The sequence below is a fragment of the Felis catus genome, chromosome B4 (assembly GCF_018350175.1).
Source record: "Felis catus isolate Fca126 chromosome B4, F.catus_Fca126_mat1.0, whole genome shotgun sequence".
In the NCBI taxonomy this organism is placed as follows: Eukaryota; Metazoa; Chordata; class Mammalia; order Carnivora; family Felidae; genus Felis; species Felis catus.
In genome coordinates, this window is record NC_058374.1 from 135,074,418 (window position 1) to 135,101,326 (window position 26,909).

The 26,909-nt window shown below is 43.0% G+C and overlaps 1 protein-coding gene across 1 annotated transcript; it reads left to right on the forward strand.

The window, feature by feature from the left end:
- The first annotated feature begins 3,334 nt into the window (after window positions 1-3,334).
- WBP2NL (WBP2 N-terminal like) lies at window positions 3,335-22,231 on the forward strand. Its single transcript, XM_045033180.1, has 6 exons — window positions 3,335-3,488; window positions 13,802-13,910; window positions 14,155-14,296; window positions 14,488-14,580; window positions 19,529-19,639; window positions 21,990-22,231. The coding sequence occupies exons 1-6, from the start codon at window positions 3,427-3,429 to the stop codon at window positions 22,229-22,231; spliced, it is 759 nt and encodes a 252-aa protein (XP_044889115.1). The 5' UTR covers window positions 3,335-3,426.
- Window positions 22,232-26,909: the final 4,678 nt, after the last annotated feature.

Here is a 26,909-nt window from a genome sequence, read left to right on the forward strand (position 1 = left end):
ATGGATGGAAAACATTTTGTGAGTCCAATTTTTCTTCATTTGGCTTGAGGATGGACTTCGGTCATTATTCCATGTGTATGTGTAATGTTTATTTCTTTTGAGAGAGAGCGGGGATGGGCTGAGAGAGGGGGAGAGAGAGAGAATCCCAAGCAGGCTCGGCATCATGCGCGTGGAGCCCAATGTGGGGCTCAATCCCACAAACTGCAAGATCATGACCTGAGCCGAAACCAACAGTTGGATGCTCAACCAACTGAGCCGCCCAGGCGCCCCTCCCTGGGGTTTTGTACCCAACATGGGTGATGGAGCTAGTATGCTAGACCTTGAGGGATGCTGTGCTCTGTGTAATCTGTCTCCTTCAATGTAAACAGGGTTTATTTTCACTTAATGAATTTCCTAGCTTTTCCCTCCTTTCTCCAGAAGGCAAGAAACCCAACGCTATGGAAGGAGTGGACCCATCTTGCCTAGAGACCTGCCTGCTCTACAGTGAATGCTTTAAGAGTAAGAATTTAAGGGGCACCCGGGTGGCTCAGTCGGTTAAGCGTCCAGCTTCAGCTCAGGTCATGATTCATGGTTTGTGAGTTCAAGCCCTGCGTCGGGCTCTGTGCTGACAGCTCGGAGCCTGGAGCCTGCTCTGGATTCTGTGTTTCCCTCTCTCTCTGCCCCTCCCCCGCTCACGCTCTGTCTCTCTCTCAAAAAAAAAAAATATTAAAAAAAATTTTTTTAATTTATTTTTTTCAACATTTTTTATTATTTTTGGGACAGAGAGAGACAGAGCATGAACGGGGGAGGGGCAGAGAGAGAGGGAGACACAGAATCGGAAACAGGCTCCAGGCTCCGAGCCATCAGCCCAGAGCCTGACACGGGGCTCGAACTCACAGACCGCGAGATCGTGACCTGGCTGAAGTCGGACGCTTAACCGACTGCGCCACCCAGGCGCCCCAAAAAAAATTTTTTTAAAAGAATTTAAATTTTAAGCACTAGCTTCTCTCTTGTGTTTTCCAAACTTAAACCAAACTTCCTCTCTTTGAGGTTCCTGGTCTCTTCTGCGGCCAGCAAACAACACCACACGCTATTTTTCTGAATTTGAATGTGATGACCATATGCAGTTGTGTTTGGAGCCTCGGTATTCTGTAGGGTGAATGCAAGGTATAGAAGAACGGTGGGGTGGGGGGGGGGGAGTCATTCAGGTAAAATGATGAAGACTAGAACCAGAGGGCAATTGCCACATCAAGATGGAGAGGTGGGAAGCTTTGAGCGACAGAGTAGTTTTGCAAACTTAAAATATCACAGCCAAGGGAAAACAGTTCTTTTAGTCCCATTCTTTCATACAGATATGGAAACAGAAGTCCAGAGAGCATGGTTGATGCCCAAAGTTGCACACTTAGTTACCAGTGCAAGACGGGGGCTCTATCTCAGTGGTCTTTCTATAGCTTCACACCATTCCTATTTTGTTTGTTCCAACAGTCTTAGGTTTAAAAAGAAAATCATGGGGGGGGGGGGCGTCTGGGTGGCTCAGTCGGTTGGGCGGCCGACTTCAGCTCAGGTCACGATCTCGCGGCCCGTGAGTTCGAACCCCGCGTCGGGCTCTGTGCTGACAGCTCAGAGCCTGGAGCCTGTTTCCGATTCTGTGTCTCCCTCTCTCTGACCCTCCCCCGTTCATGCTTTGTCTCTCTCTGTCTCAAAAATAAATAAACGTTAAAAAAAAAAATCATGGGGGTGCACCTGGGTGGCTCAGTCAGTTGAGCAGCTGACTTCACCTCCGGTCGTGATCTGGTAGTTCTCGAGTTTGAGCCCGGCGTCAGGCTCTGTATCAGCACAGAGCCTGTAGCCTGCTTCAGAGTCTGTCTCCCTCTCTCTCTTTGCCCCTCCCCCACTCACACTCTGTTTCTGTCTCTGAAAGATGAATAAACCTTAAAAAAAAACTTTTAAGGGGTGCCTGGGTGGCTCAGTCAGTTGAGCATCCGACTTCAGCTCAGGGCTCAGGTCATGATCTCACGGTTTGTGAGTTTGAGCCTCGCATCAGGCTCTGTGCTGACAGCTCGGAGCCTGCTTCAGATTCTGTGTCTCCCTCTCTCTCTGGCCCTTCCCCTCTCGAGCTCTGTCTCTCTCTCTCTCTCTCTCTCAAAAACAAATAAACATTAAAAAAAACTTTTAAATAAATAAAAATAAATAAATAAAAACCAGCTTAGGGCACCTGGCTGGCTCAGGCAGTACAGCATGCAACTTTCGATCCCCAGGGCATGAGTTCAAGCCCCGTATTGGGTGTAGAGATTACTTTTATTTTATTTATTTATTTATTTTTCAACGTTTATTTATTTTTGGGACAGAGAGAGACAGAGCATGAACGGGGGAGGGGCAGAGAGAGAGGAAGACACAGAATCGGAAACAGGCTCCAGGCTCTGAGCCATCAGTCCAGAGCCTGACGCGGGGCTCGAACTCACGGACTGCGAGATCGTGACCTGGCTGAAGTCGGACGCTTAACCGACTGCACCACCCAGGCGCCCCAGAGATTACTTTTAAAAAATCAGCTTATAGCTGATGACGTCTTTATTTGGCAACTTTTTTCCCCTCCGTGGTACATTTAAAAATGGTTCATCTTATAATTGACAGCATCTTAAACTCGATGAAATACGGTAATCCAGACGTTACCATCCCTTTGCTTGAAGCCCTTTGGTGCTATTTTGTGAAGTCTAAAAGAAACAAGAAGATGTACAACATTTTAGTCTTCAAAGCAATTCCAGTATGCTGTATCCCACCGGATCCTCACTCTCACCCTTTGGAGAAGGCAGGGCTGGTATGATGGATGCCAAAGGTTCTCTCTATCTTGGAACCGGCTCAGACTCCCCCCGACGCAGTTCATTCACCCTTTCCTGGATGCTAACCTCACAAGAAACCAGCTCAGATTCCAGGCTTTCTCAGGTGGGGAAAAGTTGTTCTGCTTGCCTTTAGGAGAAGCGAGAAATCTTTCTGGATCCTTTCTCCAAAATGCATTAGCCTTCTGACCCAGGCCAGGGGGGCACGCAGGAAAATCCTGCTTCTGATTCCTGACCCATTCAATCCATTCCCGAGGGCGGCCCAGCAACCAGCTACCATGCTGTGGCCAAGAGGGTAGGTGTGGATCCAGGAACCCACTCACCTACCACTCAACACCCCCGCACTCTGGGGCGGGGTCAATTCCCCTCCCCCCATCACCAGCTGGAGTCCCAGGCGGCACCACACCTGGTTCTCTGACCACCGCCCCTCACGTGACCAGCCCCTTCGCCCACTCAACCCCTCCCCCTTGTCTTTGCGCCATAATCTCCGTCCTCCCCTTCAAAGCCCCGCCCCCTGGTTTGGCGCACCTCCCCTTTAAAGCCCCGCCCCCCGGCTTGGCACAGGCCCCGCCCCTTTCCATCTGAGGGGCGACAGAAGGGCGCCTGGGGCAAGATGGCGGTGAATCAGAGCCACACCGAGAACCGCCGCGGGGCTTTCATTCCTTCCAGCGACAGGTGCCCGAGGGGAAGCTGGTGGGGAGGGGTGCTGTCAGAGCCGGGGATAGACCGACGACGGGTGGAACTGGCGGCTTGGAAACTCTTAGCCAATCAGGGCCTTTCCCGCCTTTTCCGGCCTCGGCTGGCTGAGCCCCGCCCCCTCCACTGGCGCGCTCGAGACCCCGCGGGCTTTCCGGCGCACAGAGTGGGCAGAGGCTGGAGCCCGTGGCCTCGCTGAGGTAAAGGGCGGGCGCGCCGTGCGAGGCGCGCGTCGCCCCAGAAGAAAGGCGGGAGGGCACTGGCAGTGGTGGGGTGTCGCGCCGTTCCTCCGGGGCGCCGTTGGGAGCACAAACCTCCGTGGGGTGACGGCGACAGGGGGGCCTTGGGTGCGCCCCGCCCCTACTCCCGGGGGCGCGGACCCGGAAGGGGCGGCGGTGTGGATCCCTCTGAAGGATCCCGCGCCATCGGGGGGGGGGGGGGTGGGGGGCGCTCGCCGAAGCCCCCTTTCTTTTCGCCCCGACGGGGAGCTGATGGCTCTTACTTCCCTGTAAATAAAGATCGGGACGGAAAGAAGAGCCGTCTAGGGAGAAGGACGCTCGCCGGGCCGCGCCCGTGGCCGTGCGCGGGGCCTGCGGGGCCCGCCGCTCGCTCGCCTTCCCGCCTAAGGCCTCCGCTCCACGCGGCCCCTCTCGTCGGTTCCTCCCGCCCGGCTCTCCAGACTCCGGCGCGGTCCTCCCCAGCTGCCGCCTCCGCCCCCACTTGTCCCCGTTTTCCTTCGCTCGCGCGTGGCGGCGAGACTGAGCCTTTGTCGGGAAGATCCACCAAGCAGCCCCGAAAGCCGATGTCCGGATGGATCTTCTTCCTCTGCTTCCTCCCCCGGGAAAGTGTTCTTGCCGGGTTCCCACGGGCGGCGGAGGCCGTGCGTCTTCCCCGGCTCCGGAAGGACCTGTGCTGTGCCGCTATGCGTAGTTGTGTCGTAGGAGAGCGCCGGCCACCGCCCTGACCGCTGGTCCCCTGCACACCCGCCTGGGTGCCGGCGGCTCTGTGCCCTTGGGGCCACTTCTGATCTGGGGTGTCGGCGTCCTCTCCCTCGGCTACGGGTTTGTCTGTTTCCCTGCGTGCGTTGGAGGCGGGGCGTGAAGCTTGTTTCTAAAAAATTACAACACGCACGCTGATCCTATGGTCCTTCGAATGATCTTTATGGGGTCCGTTCTGTGCTCTTGAGCACGTAATCGTCTCCACTGGTTAAGAGCTTTATACTTCTAGGGGCGCCTGGGTGGCGCAGTCGGTTGAGCGTCCGACTTCAGCCAGGTCACGATCTCGCGGTCCGGGAGTTCGAGCCCCGCGTCAGGCTCTGGGCTGATGGCTCAGAGCCTGGAGCCTGTTTCCGATTCTGGGTCTCCCTCTCTCTCTGCCCCTCCCCCGTTCATGCTCTGTCTCTCTCTGTCCCAAAAATAAATAAAACGTTAAAAAAAAAAATAAAAAAAAAAAGAGCTTTATACTTCTAACTGCTCTATCTGCAGTGAGGATCCCCTTATTTCACAGGTGGGGAAACTGAAAGAAAGAGAAGGAGTTTGCTTACAATCGTGTGGTCCCTGCATGTGGAAGACCTTTGATTGGGGGTTGAACTGCTCAACTCCAGCGGTCCCGCAGGGAGGAAAAGGACCGCTTCTGGGCTTTCTCTTCATCAGAGATGCCCCACCCTGTGGGGGCGCCCGCTTCCTGTGTAGAAATGCTGTATTCCTCTATTTTTATTTTATTATTACTTTTAAAATTTGAGTGTAGTTGGCACACAATTCACGTTAGTTTCAGGTGTACAACATAGTGAATAGATCTCTCTGTAAGTTATGCTATGCTCACCAGAAGTGTCACCACACAGTGCTATTATGACAACGTCACTGACTGTTCCCTATGCTGTGCCTTTTATTCCTGTGACTTGTTCATTCCATAACTGGAAGGCTGTATCTGCCACTCCCCTTCCCCGATTTTACCCACCCCTGTCCCACTGACAACCATCATTTGTTCTCTGTATTTATAGGTCTGAATCTGCTTTTTGTTGGTTTATTCATTTGTTTTTCTCTTTTTAGATTCCACGTGTGAGTGAAATGATATGGTATCTGTCTTTCTCAGTTTGATTTATTCCACTTAGTGTAATATCGAGGTCCATCCATGTTGTTGCAAATGGCAAGAGCCCATCCTTTTTTATGGCTGCATAATATTCTGGTGTGTGTGTGTGTGTGTGTGTGTGTGTGTGTGTGTACATACCACATCTGCCTTATCTAAGTGTCAGTGAACACTTAGGTTGCTTCCATATCTTGACTATTGTACATAATGCTGCAATAAACATAGGGGTGCATGTATCTTTTCAAATCAGCGTTTTCATTTTCTTTAAGTAAATGCCCAGTAGAGGAGTCATTGGATCACATGGTATTTCTCTTTTTAATTTTTTTCTCGTTTTAATTTTTTGAGGAATTTCCATACTGTTTTCCACAGTAGCCGTACCAACTTACATTCCCACTGACAGTGCACGGGGGTTCTTTTTTCTCCACATCCTCTCCAATATTTCTCGTCTTTTTGATTTTAGCCATTCTGACAGGTGTAAGGTGATATCTTGTTGCGGTTTTGATTTGCATTTCCCTGATGATGAGTGATGTTGAGCATCTTTTCATGGTCTGTTGGCCATCTGTAGGTCTTCTTTGTTGAAATGTCTACTCAGTTCCCCTGCCCATTTTTAAGTGGATTATTTGGGGTTCTTTTGGTGTTGATAGAAACTACTTTAAAGAAATAGGTTGATGGGGCGCCTGGGTGGCGCAGTCGGTTAAGCGTCCGACTTCAGCCAGGTCACGGTCTCGCGGTCTGTGAGTTCGAGCCCCGCGTCAGGCTCTGGGCTGATGGCTCGGAGCCTGGAGCCTGTTTCCGATTCTGTGTCTCCCTCTCTCTCTGCCCCTCCCCCGTTCATGCTCTTTCTCTGTCCCAAAAATAAATAAACGTTGAAAAAAAAAAAAAAAGAAATAGGTTGAGAAAGAGAAGATTGGTTGTTTTTTGACTTCTCTTGCCTATTCATAATACATATTTGAGAAACTCATCACACTGGCTGTGTTCTGTGGAGATTTTTAAATCCCAGCTGAGAATTCATAATTGTACAGATAGGACTCTACTGGTAAATAGGGAAGACGTTGAGTTTTCTTTTTTTAACCAATATTCTAAAACTTGTACAGATAGTACCATATGTGTTTATTGTAGAAAAATTGGAAAAAAATTTAAATCGCCCCAGACTCCAACATCTAGTGCTTTTTACATTTTGGTATGTGTCTTTCTGCACTTTCCTCCATGGAAATATATGCAACTCCCCCACACTCAAGACTGCTTTGTAATTTGTTTTCCTCATTTACCAATATATTGGGAATACTCTCCAGTATCAATATCTACATCATTATTTTCAATGACTGGTATTCCAATATGCATGAATCTTTGCTCAAGCCTCTATTCGGGATGTTCAGGGTGTAGTAATTTGTCATTGCCATAAACATTGCTTCATGAACATTTTTGAAAACTAATCTCTGCCTACCTGTCAAAATGTTTCTCGGGGATATGTTCCTTAAAGTGCAATTGTGGCATCAGAGGACATAGACTTTTTTTAAAAGATTAAAATGTATTTTAAGGGGAACCTGGGTGGCTCAGTCAGTTGAGAATCTGACTCTTGATTTTGGGTTAGGTCATGATCCCAGGGTTGTATGATTGAGCCCCTTGTTGGACGCCATGTTGAGTACGGAGCCTGCTTAAGATTCTCTCTCTCTCTCTCTCTCTCTCTCTCTCTCTCTCTCTCTCTCTCTCCCTCTTTCCCCCTCTGCCCTTCTCCACTCCTGCTCTCTCTCTCTCTCAAAAAAAAAAAAAAGTACTTTAAAAAATATTAAAAATTCTAGGGGTGGGCCCCTGGGTGGCTCAGTTGGTTGAGCATCTGACTCTTGGTTTTGGCTCAGATCATGATCTCACAGTTCATGAACTCAAGCCCTGCATCAGGCTCTGTTCTGACAGTGCAGAGCTTGCTTGGGATTCTCTCTCTCCCTCTCTCTCTGTAATCTTTATTATTTATTTCCTTCTGCTAGCTTTGGGTTTAGTTTGCTCTTGTTTTTTCTGGTTCCCTTGTGTGGAAAATTAGATTATTGATTTGAGATCTCTCTCTCTCTCTCTCTCTCTCTCTCTCTCTCTCTCTTTTTAAAGTAAGCTTCATGTCCAGTGCAGAGCCCAGTTTGGGGCTTGAACTCATGACCCTAAAATCAAGATCTGAGCTGAGATCAAGAATCAGGTGCTTAACCAACTGAGTCACCCGGGTGCCCTGAGATGTCTCTCTTTCTCTCTTTAACATTTATCCATTTCTTGAGAGACAGAGAGACACAGAGCACGAGCAGGGGAGGGGTAGAGAGAGAGGGATACATAGAATCTGAAGCAGGATTCAGGCTCTGTGATGGCAGCACAGCACAGAGCCCTACATGGGGCTCAAACTCACGGACCCTGAGATCATGACCTGAGCCGAAGTCAGATGCTTAACCGACTGAGCCACTCAGGTGCCCAGAGATCTCTCTTTTTTTTTTTTTAATTTTTTTTTTTTATTAAAAAAAATTTTTTTTTCAACGTTTATTTATTTTTTAGGACAGAGAGAGACAGAGCATGAACGGGGGAGGGGCAGAGAGAGAGGGAGACACAGAATCGGAAACAGGCTCCAGGCTCTGAGCCATCAGCCCAGAGCCTGACGCGGGGCTCGAACTCACGGACCGCGAGATTGTGACCTGGCTGAAGTCGGACGCTTAACCGACTGCGCCACCCAGGCGCCCCGAGATCTCTCTTTTTTAAAACTTGCAGGCGTTAAAAGCATAAATTTTCCTCTTAAGCACTACTTTTGTTACATCTCAAAAGTTTGGTATATGTATTTTCATTTTTATTCATCTCAAAATTTCTAATTTCTAGTAATTCAATTCTGTTTTCAAATTTCACTTGTGATTTCTTTGTTGACCCATTAGTTATTTAAGAGCATTTTGTTTAATTTTTACATTTTTGGTAATTTGTCTGTTATTATTTCTAATTTCATTCCATTTTGATCAGAAAAGATACTGTATTATTGCAATCTTCATAAATTTAGTAGGACTTGTTTTGTTGCCTAATATGTGGTCTGTCTTATAGACTGTGCCATGTGTATTTGAGAAGAGTGTGTATTGTACTTTGTGGGTGAAGTGTCCTTATATGTTAGGTCTAGTTGACTTTTATTAGATGCATTCATGTTTATATTTGTAATATGTTTTTGATGATTGGTCCTTTTATCATGATATAATATTGTTTTGTAGTAATTTTTGTTTTAAAGTCTGTTTTTTCTGAAATTAGTATAACCCCTGAAGCTCTCTTTTGGCTACTGTTTGATGGAATATCTTTTTTACATCCCTTCACTTTAAACCTGTTTGTGTCTTTGGATCTCAAGTAAGTCTTTTGTAGACAGTATATAGTGGCATCATGTTTTCAAAAATATATATTTTGCCGATCTCTGACTTTTAATTGGAGAGTTTAATTCATTTACACTTAATGTGATTATTGATAAGGAAGGACTTAACTTCTGCTCTTTTGCTCTTTATTTTCTATATCTCAATTCCTCCATTAATGCCTCCCTTTGTGTTTAATAGATATTTCCTAACATACTATCTTGATTCCCTCCTCATTTCTTTTACTGTATATATTTTAGTTATTTTCTTTGTGGTTGCCCTGAAGATTACATTTAACATCTTAATTTATAACAATCTAGGTCAAATTAATACAATTTTGTTTTAATTCTATGAACAAATTTTGTTCCTATATAACTCTTGTCCTCTTATACTGTTATTGTCCCAAATTACATCTTTATACATTGTGTATGCATCACCATAGATTTATTGCAATTGCCTTTTAATTCATATAGGAAGAAATTAAGAGTTCCAAGCCAAAAATACATCAATACAGACTTTTATGTTTACCTATGTAGTTATCTTTACCAATGTTCTTTGTTTCTTTGTATGGGTTTGATTTACTGCCTAGTGTCTTATTATTTCAGGCTGAAGGACTTCCTTTAGCATTTCTTATAGTTCAGACCTACTAGTGATGAACTCTCGGTTTATGTTTACTTGGTGATGTTTTAATTTCTCCTTAATTTTTGAAGGATGGTTTTGCCAGATATAGAATTCTTGGTTGACAAATTTTTTTCCTTTAAGCACTTTGCATGTGTCATCCTACTACTCCTGCCTCCATAGTTTTTGATGAGAAGTCAGCTATTTGTCTTATTAAGGATTCCTTGTGCATGATGATGATTTTCTCTTGCTGCTTTCAAGAGTCTCTGTACTTGGCTTTCAGCAGTTTGATTATGTGTCTTGGTGTGGATCTCTTTGAGTTAATCCTACTTGGAGTTTGTAGAGCCTGGATGTGTAGATTCGTGTCTCTCATTAAACTGGGGGAGATTATGGCCATTATTTGTTCACATTTTCTTTATGCCCCCTTTTATTCTCTCCTCTCCTTTTTGCAGTCTCATTATGCATATGGTTGTATGCTTGATTTTGTCCCACAGGTCTGTTAAGACTCTGTTCATTTTGCTTCATTCTTTTTTCTTTCTGTTACTTAGGTAGTGACTGTTACTCTCAATGGACCTATCTTCAGATTCACTGATCCTTTCTTCTGCCTGCTGAAATCTGCCATTAAACCCACCACTACTGAATTTTTTGTTTTACTTACTGTAGTTTCCAACTTCAGAATTTCTATTTGGTTCCGTTTTCTAATTTCTATCTCTTTATTGATATTCTGCTTTTTGAGACATTGCTCTCATTATTTCCTTTGGTTATTTAGACATGGTTTCTTTTAACTCTTTAAACATGTTTAAAATAGTTTATTTAAAATCTTTGTCTAATGGAGCCCCTGGCTGGCTCAGTAGGTAGAGCATGCAACTCTTGATCTTGGAGTCATGAGTTTGAGTCCCACACTGGGGGTAGGTTTCCTTTAAAAAAAAAAAAAAAGAATAAAGTCTTTGTGTAGTTAATCCAATGTGTGGGCTTCCTCAAGGGCAGTTTTCTATTAATTTCATTTTCTGTTTACAGAAGAACATATGGGCCATACTTTCTTGTTGCATGCCTCGTGATGTTGTTGTTGTTGTGGAAAACTAGACATTTTGGGGTGCCTGGGTGGCTTAGTCAGTTAAGTGTCCAACTTTGGCTCAGGTCACAATCTCATGTTCATGGGTTCGAGTCCCACATCAGGCTCCGTGCTGACAGCTCAGAGCCTGGAGCCTGCTTCTGATTTTGTGTCTCCCTCTCTCTCTGCCCCTCCCCTGCTCATGCTCTCTATCTCTCAAAAAATAAAATGTTAAAAAATTTTTGTAAACTAGACATTTTGAAGATTATAATATGGCAATTCTGGAAATCAGATTTTCTCTCTTCCTCAGGGTACATTGTTGCTGCTTGCTGTACTTATTTTTTGTATGTTTAGTGACTTTTCTAAATTATAAAATTTGTAAAGCTTATAGTCTTTGTCACATGCAGCCACTGAAGTCTCTTTTATATTAACTTAGTGGCCAACTAGTGATTTGACAACTTTCTTATATATCTGGAACCAAAAAATAAATAAATAAAAAATTCCAGCCCTGTAGATGGGCTCTGCCTGTGTGTTTGGAGCATGTCTTTATCACTCAGCCAGGCAGTTTACAGCTCTGTCTTAGCTTTCACTTCCTACTTGAACAGAGCCTCATTGTCATCCAGAGGTAAAAGTTTCGGACCTTCTCAGTTCTCATCTGAGCATGAACCCAGGCCTCGGAAGGCATGCATGTGACTTTCTAGTTTCCCATGAATACGTCAGAGCTATTCAAAACCTTTATTCCCCAAAGTATCTCATTCTCTAGCCTTTCTTTCCTCCCTAACTTTTCAGTTTATTTGCACTAAATGTCATCCTTTGCCCCAGACAGCAGCAACTAATACATTTACCTTGAAATGTTTTTGACAAATGGACCTTGAGTAGTCACCTCAGTCCTGGGAGAGTTCTGAATTAGGCATACACCATTGGAGCCTGCCCTTCAGGAAGCCACCAGACAAGTTGTAAAACAAGAGTTCTTTGAGAATAAGGTCTATTCTGCTCCCTTTGGTGTTCAGTAATTACACCAGGAATGTGGGTTGTTTTTAAGGCTATTGCCAAGCTGGGGATTGGAAGATGGTACTGGGGTAAGTGTCACAAAGCTCTGTTATCAGACTCAGCTATTTTTTTCTTGACTAAACATTCTCTTAGTTGTTATAAGGTTTTGATTAGATTCCAAACTTCTGGACTGACTTTTGGAGTTCCCTATTTTTGCTGACATCATATTTTCATTGTCTTAAAAAGCCCTTTTTATCAGCATACCACCACCCTAGTTCCAATTATTATTACCTTACATCAGGACTATTTTAGGGATTGTTTTTTTTTTTAATTTTTAATGTTTATTTATTTTTGAGAGAGAGAGATACAGAGCGTGAGTGGGAAAGGGGCAGAGAGAGGAAGACACAGAATCCCAAGCAGGCTCCAGGCTCTGAGCTGTCAGCACAGAGTCCAATGCAGGGCTTGAAACCACAAACCGTGAGATCATGACCTGATCTGAAGTTGGGCACTCAACTGACTGAGTCACCCAGGTGCCCCTCTTTTTTTTTTTTTTTTAAAGTAATCTCCACACCCAGTGTGGGGCTCAAACTCATTACCCTGAGATCAAGAGCTGCCTTCTCTACTGACTAAACTAGTCAGGTGCCCCAATTTCTTAACCTCTAATAAACCACCACCTCCTTGATTGATTCTCCTTGCCTATTAAGTGATATCTCCAGGCTCTGGTTCCAGCATAGCTTTCGAGCTATATCTCACTATTCTTCCCACCTTCACCTCCATGCTGCTTTGATGAATCCACACAGGTGGGCTGCTCCCAAGTGTGCAATTTGCTTTCCACCACGTACCTCCATTAATGCTGCTCTTGCACCTCCGTTCATGCTGTTTGCTCCCCATCTGGATCATCCCCTACCCTCACCTCTGCCTACTGAAACACTACTCTTCTCTTAAGAATCAGGGCTGCCTCAGTGGGTCAGTTGGTTAAGCATCTGACTCTTGATTTCTGCTCAGGTCATGATCTCATGGTTAATTTAATGTGTTCTATTGGTTAATGTGGGGCTGTTGGGCTCTGTGCTGAGAGTGGAGCCTGCTTGGGATTCTCTCTCCCTCTCTCTTTCTGTCCCTCCCCAACTTGCGCATGCATGCGCACTCTCTCTCTCTCTCTCTCTGTCTCAAAATAAACAAATAAACTTAGAAAGAATCAACTTCAACCTTTCTATAAAGTCATTCTTAGTCATTTCAACCAAAGCTAATCCCTCCTTCCACTAAATTGCTATGACATTTTTGTGCCATTAACGTGATGTATGTGATATTACTGCTTGCATTATTATGTTTATTCATGTTTTCACTCATTCATTCTTTCGATAAATATTTAATAGCGCCCACTGTTTGCTAGGGCCACAGTGCAAAGGCAGGATCATTAGTTAAGACATTGAACACATAAACATGCGTATATATTATAATAATTACTAAGAAAGAAAAGAAACCCAATAGGATTCTATGAGTGGGAATAGGATGAGTCCAAGTTTCTCAGGTTAAGAGTGAGGGGAGAACACAAAAGGCAGAGGGAATAACATGTCAGAGGAATCTGGAGTACTCTGTGTGTCTTGCCATTTCTATGAGAGTCAAAGAAACATTTCCATTAGCACAGTGCTTTATACTTCTTGCATATGAAGAATAAGAATTATTATTATTATTTATTATTTTTAATACATTTTTTATTATTATTCCTTAAAAAATTTTTAACGTTTATTTATTTTTGAGAGAGAGAGAGAGAGACAGAGCGCAAGCAAGGGAGGGGCAGAGAGAGGGAGACACAGAACCAGAAGCAGGCTCCAGGCTCTGAGCTGTCAGCACAGAGCCTGACGCGGGGCTCGAACTCACAAGCGGTGAGATACTGACATGAGCTGAAGTCGGATGCTTAACCGACTGAGCCACCCAGGCGCCCCTATTTGTTATTCTTAATAAACATTAAGAAGAAGGTAGGCTTGATAAGAAAAAAAGAATCCAGTGGTAAAGAGGGAGAGGAGTAAGTGTGAAAAGTCAGAGAATAAGATCTAAATTCCTTTCTATTTCAATACAATAGTGATAGTAGCGGCAGCAGCTAACATTGAGTGCTTACTCTGGGCTTGGAATTGTGCTAAGAACTTTATGTGCGTCGTTTCATATAACTTCGAAATCGTGTGGTGTCTGCCCTTTCTTTTCTGCAGTGTCTTGATGCAGTCTCAGGATGTGGACCTCTCCTTCCCACAGCAACCAGAGAGATCCAGTCTCTTCAGTGGTACAAAGAGGGGGACACTGTTTCTCACTTCATACCGGGTAATTCTACTTCTACCTTGACCTATTACCACTACATTTGTTTTCCTTCAAATGGAGAGAGAGTTAACATTGACTTTCAAAGTTGGCATTTTATGATTTTCCATGTTGGAGAATATGGAAGAACACGGGTGATGTTTCTCAGTCAGGCCGGAATGTCAAACAGCCTCGACCTTAGAATTGGTCTAATATGTCTCAGTCCGTGGACAAGCTGCATGCCTTCTCCGAAGTTTCTTTCCTCTCCTAGGTGATCTTCGTGACTTCGCACTTAGTCAGTGATCCCATGTTTTCTTTCATGATGCCATTTGATCTGATGAGTAACTGCACCGTTGAACAACCGGTCTTTGCTGCCAACTACATTAAAGGGACTATTCAGGCAGCTCCGGATGGTGAGTGTTCCCCCTCAGAAGTGTATTTTTTTCCCTCAAAAGCTTCCAGAAGGTTTAAGATTCAGACTTGGTTCATGCTGGAATTCAAAGAAAGCTGCACTGCTCTGTTGGGTAGTGCTTCTCTCTCTGTCTGGGGCTGTCCTTCTCTGACCAGTGGTGCCAGCATCTTAGTGTGCCATTTCTTCCCCCAGGTGGCTGGGAAGGACAGGCTACTTTTAAATTAGCCTTCAGAAAAGGAGGTGCCATCGAATTTGCCCAGCTGATGGTGAAAGCTGCCTCTGCTGGTGAGCAACGCTAATGAAGACACTAAACACTTTGGGGTTTTGAGGCCTGTGGAATTGAAGTAGGACGGCTACCCAGCCACGACTTTGGTCTCTACGTCAGGCAGTTGGTAGTTGCACACGTATGCAGCAGGCATTTTCTGAGCCTTCCTACTATGGCACAAGTACCATATTACATGCTGGGAACAAGATTATTCAGTCCCTCGTTGTCTTAAAGGAGTTTGCAGGCTAGCAGAAGTTTATACTCAGACACTTGAACCACTAATTATACCTGATAATCTTTTGTCCATTTTTAAATGTTTTTTTAATGTATTTTTTAAAGCTTATTAATTTATTTTGAGAGAGATAGAGACAGCGTGAGAAGGGGAGGGGCAGAGAGAGAGGGAAAGAGGGAAAATCCCAAGTAGGCTCCACTCTGTCTGTGCAGAGCTCAATGTGGGGCTCGAACCAACAAAGCTGTGAGATCACGACCTGAGCTGAAACCAAGAGTCGGACGCTTAACCGACTGAGCCACCCAGGCGCCCCTCTTTTGTCCTTTTAAATGTTGGTCTCATACATCATTGAGTACTCTCATTTTCAGATCAGGAATCCCCAGTTGCCTGAGTTCTTCTTCCTTTGTCACGCCTTTTGTCTTTTTTCCTCTCTGGCTTTGCCTTTGCTTCTGTTAGGTTTAATCCCCGTCTTCCATGAGAAGAGGGAAGAGGTACTATCCAGCCCTACAGCACTGATCTAACAGATGTACCAGAGAACTCTTTCAGACTTTGAATACAAATAATCTTTTTGTGATATATTTTTATTCAATCTAGTCTCATTTCATGCCCCTACTCTCTCAGCTTTTGTACTCCAGTCCAGCTGGACTTCTTTGTGCCCTGTTCTCTCATCTCTGAGCCTTCATGCTATTTGCTCTACCTGGATAACTTTACTTATTAATTTGTTTAATTTTATTTTTTAAGTAAACTCTACACCCAATATGGGGCTCGAACTCATGATCCTAAGATCGAGAGTCACGTGCTCTACTGACTGAGCCAGCCAGGTGCCCTGGAATTTGCTCTATCTGGAATGCTTTCTCTTTCTCCCTTGCCTCCACCCCAACTCCAATCTAGTTGAGATGAACACAATCTAGAAGAGACAGACACATGCAAATATTCCAAAACAGAGGCATGGGCAAAGTGCCGGGGACACACCAGAGGGTGGAATGAATTTTCTAGCTCAGAAGACTGACTGGATCATGATACTATAAACCACGGTTAAGAATATAAGAGACCATCTAAGTTGGAGAGGAAACGAGTTCAATTTTAGATATAATACTAACATTTATTGAATGCTTACCATACAGTGGGCAGCGTTCCAAGCCCTTTACATGTGTCAATTTTTTTAATCCTCACAAAAACTTAGGCTGTAGGTACAATCATTGTCCCCAGTTGATAACTGGGGAAACTGAGTCAGTGATGGTTCTACAGTTTCCCAAGGCTATACAGGTAGAAACTGATAGAGCTAGAATCTGGACCCTAAACATACTCTCACTCTCTTTTTAAACTTTCTATTAAAAAAAATCGTATTTAGAAAAGTTGCAAGAATTTATAATGGACTCTCATGGACCCTTCATCTAGATTCACCCATCATTAACATTTTCCCACATTTGCTTTATCTTACTCTTCGTTTGTTTTTGTTTTTACTGAACTATTTGGGAGTAAGTTACAAAATTCATTTCATTCATTCCTAAGTATTCAAGTGTGTATCTGCTAAGAGCAAGGGTATTCTTTTATCTACCCTAAGTCTACTTATCAAATTCAGAAAATTTAACACTGAGACAATGCTATTATTTAATATTTGGTTTATATTCAAATTCAAATGATTAACCCATCACTCTTCCTAATTCTTATGGCGCACTGTTTATTTTTCCAATCCAGGATCTAATCCCAGATCACACACTGAATTTAATTGTCCTATTTCTTTAGTCTCTTTTAGTCTGGACTCAGCCTTTCTTTGTCTTTCTTGGCATTGACAGTTTTATTTATTTAAAAAGCTTATTTATTTATTGTGAGAGACAGACAGTGAGAGTGAGTAGGGGAGGGGCAGAGAGAGGGAGAGAGAGAATCCTAAGCAGGCTCTGCACTGTCACACTGTCAGCGCAGAGCCTGACGCAGGGCTCAGACTCATGAACCATGAGATCACGACCTGAGCCACAGTTAGACCCTTAACCTGCTGAGCTACCCAGGCGCCCCAACATTAACATTTTTAAAAGAATACAGGCTTATTGTTTTGTCGATTTGGGTTTATCTGTTTCTTCATGCTTAGATGCAGGTCCTGCATTTTGGCAGAAATACTGTATAAGTATAGTATGTAAGTGATGCTGTGCTCTTTTGATCCTATACCCTTAACCGCTGGATCATATTGAAGTGAGGTACACTGGAATGCTAGAGGCCAGCGGACCGGCAGCTCAGAACCACAAAGATGAACTGTATCTAGAGACTCATTTGGAGATCCTCAGCACACAGGTCATCTCTGGAGCCATGTGAGTGAAAGGCTTATTCAGTGACTAAAGGATGGTATTCCAAGGTCCTCAACATCGAAGGGATGGGTAGCGTGGGGCTGACTGAGGTAGGAGGAGAATCGAGTTTATTATCCCAGAAGTCAAGAAAGAGAAATTTCAAGCATTCCTGAGTGGTCATCTGTCAGCTGCTGCAGAGATGTTTGATAAAATGAAGACTGAAAAGTGTGCATTGCATGTGGAAATTTGACTTTGTGGTGGTCTTAGCAAGACAGAAATGCTAAAGACAGGTGGTGGAGAAGTCATATACAGGAAATTGAGGAGTAAGAAAATGTTTAATATTACCTTTAATGATACAGTGCAAGATATGAAGACCAAGGCGTTCACATACTGAACCCAGCCAACAGCTCTTCACTGTCCAGAAGGCAGACAGCATCTAAAGCCTGACGTTGGATAACAAGGTGTCCTGGCTCACAGAGTATGGCCATGTGGAACCCAGAGGCAGGGGATACTTGGAAGTCCAGTTCTTCTTTGCTACAGATGTCTGGAAAACTCAGAATAATTGCATACTGGGTCCTGAATTTGCCCTTATTTTTCGCCTCACAGTAGAGAGAGCTTATTTTTAGGATTATGGGCTAAGGATCAGGCAACTTGAGGGAAACTTCTTAGTGCTCTTATTAAAATATGCTTCTAGGGGCGCCTGGGTGGCTTGGTCGGTTAGGCGTCCGACTTCAGCTCAGGTCATGATCTCGTGATCCGTGGGTTCGAGCCCCGCATCGGGCTCTGTGCTGACGGCTCAGAGCCTGGAGCCTGTTTCGGATTCTGTGTCTCCCTCTCTCTCTGCCCCTCCCCTGTTCATGCTCTGTCTCTCTCTGTCTCAAAAATAAATAAACGTTAAAAAAAAATTAAAAAAAAAAAGTTATGCTTCTTGGCTTGCAAAGCTAGGTACAGAGTCCTAGCAGTTACATAGCCTCTTGGAAAGGGTTTAGGCAACTTAGGTGAACTTGACCAAATGTCTGAACCTACTCTGGGTCTGATTATATCATGGCTTAGGTGTGGGAACCTACCCCTGCTTTCCCAGCAAGAGTCAGGGATTGTGAGATGGGCTTCCATGAGGCCTTTGGAATTAACTACCCATCATACTTTATGGTTTGACTCTTTGACCCTTATTGTATACCAAGCACTATGGTATGATTGAGATGATTGAGAACACAATAGTGAACAAGAACATAGTCCCCCGCCTTTGTTAAATTTACAGTTTAGTGAGAGTCATATAAGAAATACACAAACGGGGTGCCTGGGTGGCTCAGCTGGTTAAGCATCGGACTTCGGCTGAGGTCACGATCTCATGGCTTGTTAGTTGTGCTGACAGCCCAGAGCCTGGAACCTGCTTCGGATTCTGTGTCTCCATCTTTTTCTGCCCCTTTTTCTTCCCCACCCCCTCGCATCCTGTCTCTCTCTCTCAAAAATAAATAAACATTAAAAAAAAAAGAAATACGCAAACATATAAGTTAGTAAAATAATATTTCTGGGAAGGATACTAATAGGATATTGAAAAGGAGGATAAGTTTAGATTTAGATAACTTTAGATTTAGATAAGTTTAGATTTAGAGTGAATTAGTTAAGATAATGCTAGTTATTGAAACAGATAAACCCCAAATTATCAATAGCTTAAGACAATAGATATTACTGCTTATATAAAGGTCAATCAGCAGGGATAAAAGGGGGCTGTGTTCTACATAACCCTTCAGGGACTCAGGGTGATAGGGTCTATGCCATTTTTAACACATGGCTTCCACAGCCTCTCTGGCTAGCCAGCAGAGAGGGAAATAGAACAAATGTTTCACCTGGAAAGCTTGCATGGGCCAGGCCTGGAAGCAGTGTTATTACTTGTGGTCAGATGCTAGATGCCAGAAATTAGTGTAGTAGACTGATAATAGCTCCCAAAGATATATCCTTGCCTAGTCCTCAGAATCTGTGAATGTTCCCTTGTTTGTAAAAAGAATCTTTGTAGATGTAATTCATTTAAGGGGCTTGAGGCTATTACCCTGGATTATCCAGGTGGGCCCCAGATGCCATCGCAAGGATCTTTATGAGAGAGATGCAGAGGGAGACAAACAGAAGTGCTTTCTTCTGTATCACGTTGCCATCACATTGGTTTTTAATAGATGTATCTTGCCAACTTGATCGAAGCCTCAGTTGGAAATTTTTTCTGAATATTTATTATGGTAGGTGCTATCCTAGGCCCTGAAGAAGCACAGGCAAATAAGACACAGTCTCTGCCCTCAAAAAGCATACAGTTCAGGACAAGGGAGGTGTATGTGTTTTATCTTATATCCTAGGAGCATTGTTGGACACTTGTGTAAGATGATGGTTAATACCCTATTAATTGGTTGGTAGCTGCTGTACATCTGCATTGAACAAATTAGAGTCTCTATTTTGCCAAACTTGTCTTCTCAGCTGCCAGAGGAGTTCCACTTGGAAGTGCAAGTTACTGGTTCAGCCCTCCAGGACTGCTTGTAGTTACTGGGCAGGGGAACATGATGTGCACGCAACAGATGCCTTGTCCAGGTAAGGTATGGCAGGGAACTTCTTGTTGGGAGGTGGAAAAGTATGCCAGGGGCTCAAAGATCCTTTCACTGCTAGTTTGCTTCCAACTCTGCTGTAGGAGAAACAGCAGAGGTTTAGGAAATTGGAAAATGGTGAAGTCCATGACTTTGTTTCTAGACTGAAACCCAGTGGCATGTCAGCAAGTGACTGGGCTTCAGTTTCAGGCTTACTTTTAACTGTAACGTACACATACAGAGTACAGCTGGGCAACTTCCATTAGTGGGAGCAGTCCCTTCCTGCATATAGCCTGAGCAGAAAATGTGTGCTCTTGCCCACTTCCCCCTTCCAGCTTCACACACGTATAGCCATCAGGCTTATGCCATGCCCTTCAACCTCACTGAGGACTCCGGCTTTATGCTCTGTACCCTCTAACAGTTGTGCCTGTCCACAGTGATTCTCAAATGTGGTCCACAGCCTGCTGGTGGGCCACAAAGGGTTTCCTAACAGGCTGCCGATGGGCCCCCAAACGCGGCCCTTCCTTGGGTTCTCCTTGAAGCATGACATGCATGTCTGTTGGCTTTTTGTTTTGTATACTAACTGATGTCACAGAATGACGTGTTTTTATGTTGTATGCCTAAAAACATAATCTAATAATTCTTTTAAATGCATTAGTCTCTTGCATTATGTAGAAAACAAAAAATGGAATTATAAGCGATTGTTAACAGTAATATTAGCTTTTATAATTGTCCAGTGATTTACCTTTACTGAGATCTTCATTTCTTCATATGGCTTCAAATTTCTGTCTGGTGTGCTTTCAGGTCACCCTGCAGGACTCCCTGAGGCACTTCTTGCAGGGCCAGTCTGGTGGTAATGAACTCCTTCAGCTTTTGTTTATCTGGGAACATCTTCATTCTCCCTTACTCTTGAAGGAGTTTGGGCAAATAGAGGACTCTTGTTTGACAGTTTATTTCTGGCCTCCAAAGTTTCTGATGAGCAACCTGCTAATTGTCTTATTGAGGATCCTTTGTATGTGGGTGATTCACTTTTCTCTTGCTGATTTCACGATTCTCTCTTTATCTTTGGTTTTTGGAAGTTTAATTAGAATGCATCTCGGTTGGATCTGTATGAGTTCATCTGACTTGAAGCTCATTGAGCTTCCTGGATGTTTATATTCATGTTTTTCATCCAGTTTGGGAAGTGCACAGTCATCATTTCTTTAGATACTTACTCTCTCCCTTTCTCTCTCTCCTCCTTCTGGGACTTCCACAGCGTGTATGTTGGTCTGCTTGATGGCGTCCCACAGGTCCTTCAGCTCTGTTCACTCTTCGTCAATATTTTTTCTGGCTGTTTCTCAATCTCTGCTGTTTCTGTTGTTCTATTTTCACGTTAACAGATTCATTCATCTGCCTACTCAAATCTGAATTTGAACCCCTCTAGTGAATTCTTTTCAGCTATCATACTATTCAGCTCCAGAATTTTGCTTTGGTTTCTTGTTAAGTTTTCCACTTCTACTGATATTTCTGTTTGGTGCATACATCATTTTCTTGACTTTCTTCACATTCTCCTTTAGTCTTTGAGCATCTTTAAGACAGTTCTTTTAAAGTTTTTTCTAATTAGCTCAAACATAAAAATGGATTACAGCAAAATAACTCGACAGTTGTCCATTCATTGACTCATTAAACCACTTTGGGACTGTAGCCAAGGAAATAAATACAACCCATGATTATTGTAATATGAATCAGAAAGTTGGAAACGACGCACTCTTCTAGAACAGGGGAATTACGTAGCACCTATCCATGTGATAAAATGTTGTTCAGCTTTTAATTTATGAAGTGTTAATAATGTAAAGACTTTTTTATAATGCCAAGTAAAAAGAGCCAGATAAAAAGTTGTATGGTTGTTATGATTGTGATTGTATAAAAAATATTAACAGACCCTACAAAGAAATATACCAAAATACTAAGTTTTTGTCTTTGATAGTGAAATTATAGGTAATTTTTAAATTTCATCTTTTCTCTATTTTCCAAATACATATTCCTCATTGAGCATGTATTACTTTCTTCATAATCAAATAAAATTTATTAAGTAAAATATGTATCTGAGCACAAGTATAAGTAATGTAGAGATATAACTGTAGGGATATTTTCATGTTAATTTGAATCCCTCCACAACAGGAAATGATAAAGCCTTCACCTGGTGACGGATCTGGCTTTAGCATTACTCTGCCTGAGTTCTCATCCTGTGTCAGTTTGCTTCAGCATAGTTTTTTTGTCTTTCTCCTTCTTACCTATTCCTTGTCCACTCTAAAAAATGAGTAACTGATTTTTTTTCCTTCTCAGCATACCCATTTGTTGTCTATGGATCCCCACAGGCAGGATATGGACCCCCACAGGCAGGATATGGACCCCCACAGGCAGGATATGGACCCCCACAGGCTGGATATGGACCCCCACAGGTGGAATATGGACACCTGCCATGGGGATACGGACCCCCACCAGCAGGATACGGACCCCCACCTGTGGGATCTGGAGCCCCACCAGGAGCATACAGAGCCCTGCCTGTGGGATACGGAGCCCTCCCAGCTGGAAACGAAACCTTACCGACTGGAAGTGAAAATCCAGGGGCTGGAAATCAAGCCCCACCTCCAGGATATGAAGTTTCACCTGCTGGAATTAGAGCTGGGTCTGGCAAATCTGTGGCAATCCAACCTCCTGGGTATGAGGCTTCTCTTCCCCCTGCCTCATCTTCTCAGAGCCATTCACCATCTTCCAGGAATTAAACCTTGAAGACTCGCCAAGCAAAGTGGCACCCGAAAACCGAAGTCAGAATAGGAAGGTAGACTCAGGTATGTGATTAAAGGTGTGTCTGACGTAGTGTTGCCCTGTGGAAGGGCAGTCTTAGGGGGAGGCTGAGTCAACTCTTGATTAGATGGGCCAAAGAAGAAGTAGAATTAGAGCTAATTCCCCAATAATTTGGTTGACATTGGGCTGCATTGTAATTTTTTTTTTTAATGTTTATTTATTGAGAGAGAGCATGCATATGAGCTGGGGAGGGGCAGAGAGAGAGGGAGACAGAGGATCCAGAGCCAGATGGGGGCTTGAACTCAGAAGCTGTGAGATCATGACCTGAGCTGAAGTCAGAAGCTCAACCTACTGAGCCACTCAGATACCCGATGGGCTGCATTTTTAAACAAACCTTGAATGTAGGGTGGAAAAGGCTTCCTGCCTTTCTCCCCTCCCCCTCTAGAAATTATTTGTTGCGCTGTTTGCTAGGCCTGAAAATATGTTAAAAATATCAAGTTGAGGGGCACCTGGGTGGCTCAGTTGGTTAAGCAGTTGGACTCTTGGTTTTGGCTCAGGTCATAATCTCATGGTTCATGAGTTCAAGCCCCTCATTGGGATCTTTGCTGGCAACACAGAGCCTGCTTGGGATTTTCTCTCTCTTCCTCTCTCTCTGCCCCTTCCCTGCTCAAACTCTCTCTCAAAATAAATAAATAAACTTAAAAAAATGTTTAAAAAGAAATATCAAGGAGAATACTCAGTTGTTTTTCACAGCATTGTTTATATTAGTGAAAGGATGGACCAGCCCATCACTAAATTTCCAATAGTGAGAGAGAATTTCATAAATCATGGTACATCCATATAATGGAATATTATGTGTCCATTGAAAATGATATCTAGGGGTGCCTGGGTGGCTCAGTTCGTTGGGCATCTGACTTCGGCTCAGGTCATGATCTCATGGTTTGTTGAGTTCGAGCCCCGCGTCAGGCTCTGTGCTGACAGCTCAGAGCCTGGAGCCTGCTTCGGATTCTGTGTCTCCTTCTCTCTCTGCCCCTCCCCAACTTGTGCTCTGTCTTTCTATGTCTCTCAAAAAATAAATAAATGTAAAAAAAAAATTAAAACAAAAAGAAAATGATATCTAGATTAGGAAAAGCCTTCTTTAAGAAAATCAACCCCCCCCCCAAAAAAAGAAAATCAAACCCAATAATCCAATAAAGGAAAACGGTGATAAGTTTGACTATATCAAAAATTTTAACATCTGTATGACCACAATTAAAAGATAGAAAACAGAATAGGAGAAAGTTAATCTCCGACATATATGTTAAACAAATAATTTATAGTTAGAATATATGAAGAACTCCTAAAAGTCAACCAAAAATTAAAAATGGACAAAAGATATGAAATCCCAATTAACCAAGGCAGTAGAGTGGCTCAGAAACATTTCAAAAGACGTTCAATCAACTTGATTAGTATTAGGAAAATGCAACTTGACATGAGAAACAATTTTATCTCCAAAGATTTATAAATATTAAAAAGATAGAAAAAGTTAAGTGTTAGGAAGGAACACATGTGGGGAAAGGTTATTTTATACAATATTGGTGCGAATGTAAGTTGAATGCATTTTTAGAAAGAGATCTGGCAGTGCCTTTTAAAAGGTAAAAGATATCTACTCTTGATTTAGCAGCTTCACTTCTCAATATCTATTCCTGAGAAACGCTTGCACCTGTGCACAAAGATGTGTGTGGGAAGATTTAATTACATTCATTGTTTCTAACATCACAAAATTGGAAATAAGCTATGTGGTCATTAATAGTATTTATATAAACTATGGTGCCTTAAAGCTAAATATGCAAAAATTCTGTCTCATTGTTAAAATAAGAAAAGCAAGTTGTAGGGATTATATACTGCAGTGATTTTCAATCCCATCAGACTGCCCCCATAACAAATAATTTGGGTTTTTTTTAAGTTTATTTATTTATTTTGCGAGAGAGAGCGAGAAGGGGAAAGGCAGAGAGAGAGGGAGAGAGAGAGAGGGAGAGAGAGAGAGGGAGAGAGAGAGAGGGAGAGAGAGAATTCCAAGCAGGCTCTGCACTGTCCGTGTGGGGTCCGACATGGGGCTTGAACTCATGAACTGTGAGATCATGACCTGAGCTGAAACCAAGAGCTGGACGCTCAATGGACTGAACCACCCACATGCCCCTCCCATAACAAATAATTTGTAATGTCTCCTTTAGATCATCAGAATGAAATTTGTAGACAACTGCATATGATTCCATACCATTTCAACCAAAATCAATAAATTATGCCATAAATGTGATATAAAGAAATAATATAAAACTAGTTTGTAGTAAAATTTTAAGTATTTTAATATATAAATGTTCAAATTCCACTGTACGAGAAGACATAACAAAGTCAAGTGCTCACCTCCTGTATGTAGATTCACCAAATTCATAAACACTAGAAATGATCCATGTATGTTGTATTGGTGACTTGAATACCATAGTGGCAATGCTATTGGCAATGTCGTTTTCCAAATTATGAACAATCCTTGACAAATTTCCAAATAAAACAAAGTTTTGTTTTCCCTTGATTTACACAGTGGTTGAATTCCTGAAAAGTTCTGCATGTATTAAAATCTTGTAATGCAGGGTTAGGCTCTAGGCTCAAATGATTATAAGCATGTGTTTCACCTACATCGATGGCCAGAGATTCATTTGAAAATCATGAAGGAGTGTAGGACGATTCTTTGTTGTGAGGAACTGCCCTGTACTTTTCGGGACGTCTAGCATCCTTGACCCCTCACCTGTCAGATACCAACAGTGGCCTCTAATTGTGATAACCAAAAATGCCCCCAGTTATTTCATAATGCCCCCTGGGGGTCAATGCCTTCTCTGCTAAGAACTATCATTCTAGACTACTTTAGACTATTCTGAGGTTGTCAGCCTCTTAAAAACTCACTATTCTGCTACCTTGACCGACTTCCTAATTTCATTGGCCTTTCCTTGCTTTCTTACAGGCTCATCAAGCCGCCTAAAAGGAGGCCTTAAAAATATTATATCAAGTGTTTTTAGATACTATATACCAAAAGGTTTTAGAAGCTCTAGTGTATAATATTACCAGACCCAGAAGACATTTAAATCATATATTTTTTCTATGAATATTTTGTGTGTAGTTGAGAACATGTTGTATATACAAGTGTTTCACCTGACACTTTACATTTTCATAACTTTTATTTATTTATTTATTTATTTATTTATTTATTTATTAAATTAAACAATATTTTTAATGTTTATTTTTTAGGAGAAACAGAGCATGAGTTGGGGAGGGGCAGAGAGAGAGAGACAGGGAGACACAGAATCCCAAACAGGCTCCAGGCTCTGAGCTGTCAGCACAGAGCCCGATGGGGGCTCAAACATATGAACCGCGAGATCATGACCTGAGCTGAAGTCAGACGCTTAACTGACTGAACCACCCAGGTGCCCCAGCTTTTTTTAAAAACAGCTTTGAAGTACCGTGGCCTGGGTGGCTCAGTCAGTTAAGTGTCTGACTTCAGCTCAGGTCATGATCTCGCGGTTCATATGTTTGAGCCCCCATCGGGCTCTGTGCTGACAGCTCAGAGCCTGGAGCCTGTTTGGGATTCTGTGTCTCCCTGTCTCTTTGTCCCTTCCGTACTCATGCTTTGTCTCTCTTCCTCTCTCACAAATAAGTAAACATTAAAAAAAGAATTAAAAAAACCCACAGCTTTGAGGTATAATTGATATATTAAAAATTGAATATACTTAATGTATAGTTAGATGAGTTTCATAGGTTTTTAAGAATTATTCATAAGGGGGCGTCTGGGTGGTTCAGTCGGTTGGGCGTCCGACTTCAGCTCAGGTCACGATCTCATGGTCCGTGAGTTCGAGCCCCGCGTTGGGCTCTGGGCTGATGGCTCAGAGCCTGGAGCCTGCTTCTGATTCTGTGTCTCCCTCTCTCTCTGCCCCTCCCCCGTTCATGCTCTGTCTCTCTCTGTCTCAAAAATAAATAAACGTTAAAAAAAATTTTTTTTAAAGAATTATTCATAAATATTGTTAGTGGCTACATGATAGTCTGACATGGCTGCACCATTACATATTTTCTCAATCCCTATTTAAAATATTTTAGTTGTTTCCAGGTTTTTGCTATTACAAACAACATTGTGATTAACTTCTCTTATATAGAGCTTTTTTTTTTTTTTAATTTTGGATTATTTCCTTGAAACAGGTTAGAGTTATTGATTGATCCTCATTGTAACAATTAGGAAGCCAGATGCTCCTATGTTGTCAAGGACAGCCTTTCCTAAGGAAGTTGGTGGATGTTAATGGGTCTTATGTGGAAAAGGTGATTATTGAGTCAAATATATTTGAAAAAGCCAGGTAAACAGATTTCTTTACCTCATGACTTCTCAGCACCTTGAATATACTAGTAAACATAAATCTCTAAGAGGGAGACATTTTCAAAATACACATATTTTTTCAAAATTATTTGACCTT